This window comes from Hordeum vulgare, chromosome 3H (genome assembly GCF_904849725.1).
Source record: "Hordeum vulgare subsp. vulgare chromosome 3H, MorexV3_pseudomolecules_assembly, whole genome shotgun sequence".
Classification (NCBI taxonomy): Eukaryota; Viridiplantae; Streptophyta; class Magnoliopsida; order Poales; family Poaceae; genus Hordeum; species Hordeum vulgare.
The window spans coordinates 497,435,775-497,441,774 of record NC_058520.1 but is presented as its reverse complement, the minus strand read 5'-3'; the positions used below and the strand labels follow the sequence as shown (position 1 = coordinate 497,441,774).

Here is a 6,000-nt window from a genome sequence, read left to right as displayed (position 1 = left end):
ACGAGCGTTTATAAATTACTAAAGTAGTGTTTTAAATGCTCTTATATTAGTTTATGGAGGGAGTAGTTCATAGTGAAATTTCTAAAAAAACTTATATTTAAAAATAAAGTAAATACTAATAAACGAACTACACTGGAAAACACAAATAGTTCATGAGTCAATTCGACATCATCTCTCACCAGAGAAGATTATGTACTGGACTGCAGTTTCGGACAAAATCATGGCATCTTATCATCAGACAGGACAGAACTTACAAAGCACCAATTCAGAGTCTTCTACTTGTCGAAGAAATGAATGTATCTAGACGTATTTTAGTTTTAAATACATTCATTTTTATTTATTTATTTATAAGTATTCTAGACGGAGGGAGTACAATCTAGTACAACAACACAGTAGCCTCAAAGCCAACATATATTGGTAGAACCCTGAAGAGAGTGCTAAAAGGGATGAAATAAGATAGGATACATTCAGTAACAATAGCAAAAAAGAAGAGGTGAAATGATGAAGATAAATATACTTTGTTATTTGATATTCTGGGGGTATTTGTACGGCGATTATGAAAAAGCCACACTAAAAAGAATATATGGGTGAAGTCCTAAGCTATATGAATCAACTAAGGTGGACGTTTGTAAGAAGCCTTGTTAGTTTACTGAGGGTTTCTCGAGCCGAGACCGTGTCGGGGTGGTGCTCGCCGCAGATGGAGGTTCGGATGAATATGGCCTTCCGTATCAGGTCATCCCCGATGCCATACTGTCCGCCTCGGAGCATCAGCTTGGCCCGTGTTTCTAGTACAGAAGCTTTCAGAAGAGCCAGCTCCTGCCAAAGATAGGTGTACTGGGCTTCTGACTGAACTGGCCTAAAGCAGGAGATTGATGTTTCTCTCCATTTGCCAGCATGAGAGAGCATGGATTCAGCTGCACGCTCCAATGCGTCCGTGCACAGGCGCAGGAGCTCCAGCGCAGCGTTGCATCGGGAATATGTAATGAATGTGTTTATCGCAAGTGGCACGACAATCTGCTTCACAAAGAACATCAACTCAGCTGGCCTCAGTTCTACCAGAAAAGGATCAGAACCAAATCCAAAAGCCATGAAGCAGGCAGCCCATAGGTGCTCAGAAGAATGTTTTATTGAGCCTCGGAGGTACACTGACTGGACCGCAGCTTGAGCCGTTCTTGTGCCTCCTCGCTTGCGAGCATATAGCCTGATCATATCATGGAACTGGATATACTCAGACTTTGCGCTGCACCTGGCAATTCCAAACCTCACCAACATTGCAGCTGCTTCGGCTTCAGATCTCTGCATCCTAGAAGTTGCAAGGCCACAAGTCAGTGTTCGCCACCACTTCCTCCACCTTGGACCCCTCCGATGCTTCTTTGGGATTTTATGTGCAGCCAGAGCCAACATATGGATTGGAACTGCAGATGGTGCAAACCAACCACTCACTTGAACCATACGAATTGCCATACTCCTGGGACCATCTGCGTGCTCAAATATCGATAGGCAGACATCCAGGAGTCTAACAAGGATTTCATGATTTTTCAAGCTGATCACTTCTCTCTCATTCCAAGAAAAATCTCTTACGGGCGATGGCCGATTCAACGTGTCAAGAAGCCTACTTGGAGTAATTGGAAGCTCTGAGAGTATAGCTCCAACAATACCTAGGCCAAGAGTGAGCCTCCCAAGCTTTTCTTCAATGACCTTGAGCGCATCAATTTCCATTAGCGGGTATTCCTTGACAGCCCCCTTCATCAGAGTCATTGCCTCAGCACCAGATAAATAAGAAAGCTTCATTGGCTCCAAGTTCATCACCCGTGGAAGGCGTGTTGTTATGATGAAGTGAGTCTCTCCACCAAATTGTGGGAGAAGGTCCATTATGACTCTCTTGTCCCACCAGTCCTTCTCACTCTCCAGATTATCAATGATAACTAAATACGGTATGTCCCGCATCAGTTCTTGTCTTATCTTGGCAATGGCTTCCTCTTCCTGTTCCTCAAAGCATCGGTCACTTCCTTTCTCATGCAATCGAGTATCAACACTTAAATCTACTTCCAGAAGAGTCCGCAAAGACAAATAATTATGTCGAATGTATCTGCTCTCCCCTCTGACCCACAAAATCATCTTATATCTCTGGGAGAACCTGTATGCGTACTCCAAAGCCAAATCTGTCTTGCCCATTCCAGATTCCCCTGATATGCAAGCAATACCCTTTCCATAGAGTATCTTCCTAGTTTTTTTCTTCCTCCCATATCTCCCACCGTTCTTCACTCTCGGTTGTCGGCCATGCTGCAGTGGAGTGCCCAGTCTCTGCATCTCAATGCCTTCCTCAGTCTCCTTCCACAAAACTGGTTCCTTTCCCTTGATGGTATCTGCATTTAATTGCTCATAATTGTTAGCAGACCAGCCACTCACAGGGCCTTTTCTTCTTTGCTTTGTCTTGAGCTCAAAATACTTCTTTTCCCCTTCCCCACTGACATCACCAAACAAAATGAGCTCCAACTCCGAGAGCTCCTTTTTCCTCCCGACGAAATCACCATTGCGAGGGAAAGGAAATTCATCTTTCTCCACCCTCGCTCTCCACCTATTCACCCGATCAACCACACTTCTCCTACCTAATTTCGTGGCCAAAAGAATAACTGCTTGCAGTATGGAGGCTCTCCAATTGGTATCATTCGCTTCTAACTGCACATCTATCACCCGAGAAAGAGCATCAACTGATTCCCTCCATTCATTCTCCATTCCACCATATAACATCCACAGCTCACCACCATGTTTCTCCCACAGTTCTCCTCTCTTCTCTATGATATCTCTGGCAAGGCAATCAGCAGCACACAAGTCAAAGAATATAGGGATCAGGTTTTTCTTGCCAAAGAAGTTCCTGAGCTCCTCAATCGTATAAGGATTGCCAAATGACTTCTTTGTAAGGATGACAATTCCATATGTGGAAGCATTCATTACCCTCTCAACAGCATCATGGCTGTGTGAATTCCGACACCTGGACCGATCAGAAGCAAAGCAACTGATTCCATGAATCTCAAGTTCTGCACGAAGCCAATTTGTGAACCTCAGCAGTGAAGCCTTGCGGCCATGAAACCCTATGTACACATCGTAGGTTCGAAGCCTACTGACAGAAGCTGCTGATGGCGTAGGTTGAGAGGATGAAGATTTCCGATATATTCCCACCTGCCTCTTCTGTTTCTCCTTTCGAGTTGAACGATCACAATTGCTAGTCGGAGTCGCTGACGAACTACCTTGGTATGGGCCATTGAAGGTGGAAATGAAGCTGGGATTGTTATAGACAATTGCTGGAGTTCCAAAATTACTTGAAGTGCAAAGGCTAGGAAGAGGAGAAGCATCATCTAGCAATAACCTTATGTTGGCTGATGGTAACTGCTCCCGATGTACCAGAGTGTCACTGGAAAGAATATCACCAATTTTCAGCGCGATACCAGTTGGGGAGTTATTGTGCTCGATATGAGCATGCTCTGGGCGACGAGCAGACAGTGAGCGTGGTGTGAAGAAAGGTGACTGGTTGGCAGAAACAAATGTCGAGGAAGAGGATGACAGGTTCCTTGATGGTGCTGAGACCAAAGCCCCGACATCAGAGCTTTCCTCTTGAAGCTCCATACACCCATTTTCAGTACTATCCAGCTCTCAAGATGGCCTGTAATTCAACTGAGCGCTGTGCAAATCAGTATCTGCAAAAGATAGAAACAAGCCCATCATGATTTGAAATTCTTCAATCAGTTCGTAGCCAGTAGAGGTAGATTGGAAATACACAGTTGGGAACAATAATTTCTTCATCAAAATGACGTATGGGTAATTCAACAGCAGCGAAGAAACAACCAAGCTAGCAAACAGCAGTAAAACAGACACATTCTACTGGTTGAAAAGGGACAAAACGAAACTGTAGCAAAGGTGCATTCGATTGGTCATTGGGATAGAGCAACCCATCATGGGTCAATAATGGCTCGGCAAGTACTACGCCCAGGACGAGAGAGGAAAACTTTCTCCAATTGCTTGATGATCCTGCTTTGATTTTGTTTGTTTATTATTAGACGCCGGCAGGGAAAAGGGAAGACAAGGTTGAGATGAGCTGAGCTGTGCGCTTTACTACAGTAATCAATTCGGCAGCAGGAGAAGAAATAACTGTCATCGATGACATAAACATGGCGAGAATTGGGGTTAAGCCATACTTGATGATGCACAGCGTACCAAGTACAACCTGGGCCAGCAGCCAAAACAACCCGTGTACGGCTCAGCGAGGGGAGAAAAATGGCAACTCTTTCCCTTTCTTTCGTCGCAAACTTTAATAGTAGGAGCAGCGGGGGGGAAGCGGATCTAATGGCGCCCGCGCCAACCGAAGCTCCAGATCTGCCGGCGGCTCTCACAATTGCAGCCGGGTCCCAACCAATCAGCGGAGAAAATGGCACATGCTCTGGAGAACGGAACAAGATCACGCATGCCATGCCGACGGCTCTCACTCAGATCTGGCAAAGCGGAAAGCCAGCAAAGAAACCTCGAGAACACGGCTCGGTTCAGTAGACCACATGCCAAGCAAGAGGGACAACCCCACAAGACCACGACCCGGAAGGAAAAACAATCGTCCGCTCTACGGATCACTGGCGCTAGCTCACTGGTAGAAGCAGCAGCAACAGAGGATGGAACTCAAATTTGAAGTACCTGCGGCTTACATTTCTTCCCCCTTGAGACGGCCTCTTGGGCGGGCGCGCGGTGTGCGGGATCCCGATCCGAATCCAGCTCCTCTCGGCTAGCTGCTGCGGCGGCGAGGATCCACCGGAACCAGCCCCCGCTGCTGTCTTCTGTTAGCTCCGGCAGCAGCAGCAGCGGTGAGTCCAAGCGCAGTGTGAATGTGTGCGCGTGATTCGTCTGATGGACGGGGCAGTGTCAGTGTGAGGTGTCGCGGCTGGCCATTTTTATATGGCGGAGTGGAGGGAGGGAGGAAGCAGCGGCGACGGCGGGGAAGGGAAGGAGGCAAAAGCTGAGCGAGCCGCGAGAGCGTACTGTATATGCGGCTCGCGTACTGGAGGGAGGGAGGGAGGATGAGATTAGTGGTGGTATAATTGGAGGGTTAGGCCGGGATTAATTAAGCAAGGCTGCCACGCCGACGTCGAGGCGGGCCAGCCGTGTGGGTGGTCCCAAGGTTTGGTTGGGTAGGAGAAGGAGGAGACAGGCACGAGCGGGCCTGCTATGACCCGACAGTGAGAGCCGCTTCGACCCCGAGTTAGGTGTGAAAAAAGGAAAACGGGTAGACGTAGTGGGGAATCATTGGGGGCCATCAAATCTGATCCGTGAAAGAAATCTGTGAATATTCCACGAGGCATGGTTTCAGTAAAAAATACTCCCTCCATTCATAAATATTTGTATTTTTAAGAATTTCATTATGAACCAGCTGCAGATGTATATAGACATAATTTATAATATAGATGTATTCGTTTTGCTTTGTATGTGATCCATAGTTGAATCTTAAAAAAAACATTTAGAAACGGAGGGAGTAAGAAATTGCTATTTATAAGAGTAGTTATAATGGGGAATAAGACAAACTTCAGCGCAGCGACCCAAATCGTTCGTCCGTGTTTGTTTGGATCGACGCGGATAAAAATGGAGGTCCAACACGCCAACCCAAACACAAAACGCGCCCGCTTCGCGTTCGTGCGGACCCATTTCTGGCCAAAAAATGCGATTGAAATGCGTCGGCGCGGACGCGAAGCACACACATCGCGCGCCTTCTCATGTGCGCGCGTCCACATGTGGCGTCCAGTCAAAACCTGTATCGTCTTTATTAACTACGACCGTCCACCACGAGCCCACGCGTCAATGACACACACACATCCTTTTTAAACCCGAGTGGGGGGGGGAGGGCTCATGCTCTTCGAGAAGTCGTTCCTATCTACATCTAGTCACCTCTTGCTCCCCCGTCGGCGGCAAACCGTCGCCACCATGGGTTTCTTCTCCAGCAAAAACAAGGGCAAGTCCCCCTCC

General features: G+C 47.2%; 1 protein-coding gene across 2 annotated transcripts; it reads right to left on the bottom strand.

Annotated features, from left to right (window-relative positions):
- Positions 1-393: 393 nt before the first annotated feature.
- On the bottom strand, positions 394-5,062 carry LOC123444472. Of its 2 annotated transcripts, none has more exons than XM_045121189.1 (2): positions 4,681-5,062; positions 394-3,695 (listed from the first exon to the last, which is right to left on the bottom strand). In XM_045121189.1, the coding sequence occupies exon 2, from the start codon at positions 3,622-3,624 to the stop codon at positions 610-612; it is 3,015 nt and encodes a 1,004-aa protein (XP_044977124.1). In that variant the 5' UTR covers positions 3,625-3,695; positions 4,681-5,062; the 3' UTR covers positions 394-609. The 2 variants fall into 2 exon arrangements, with proteins under 2 accessions (XP_044977124.1, XP_044977125.1); XM_045121190.1 differs by having other exon boundaries at positions 4,692-5,062.
- Between the last annotated feature and the right edge of the window lie 938 nt (positions 5,063-6,000).

Bases quoted from the DNA above. Each gene is read 5' to 3' on its own strand.
- LOC123444472 (XM_045121189.1), bottom strand. From the start codon at position 3,624: ATGGAGCTTCAAGAGGAAAGCTCTGATGTCGGGGCTTTGGTCTCAGCA.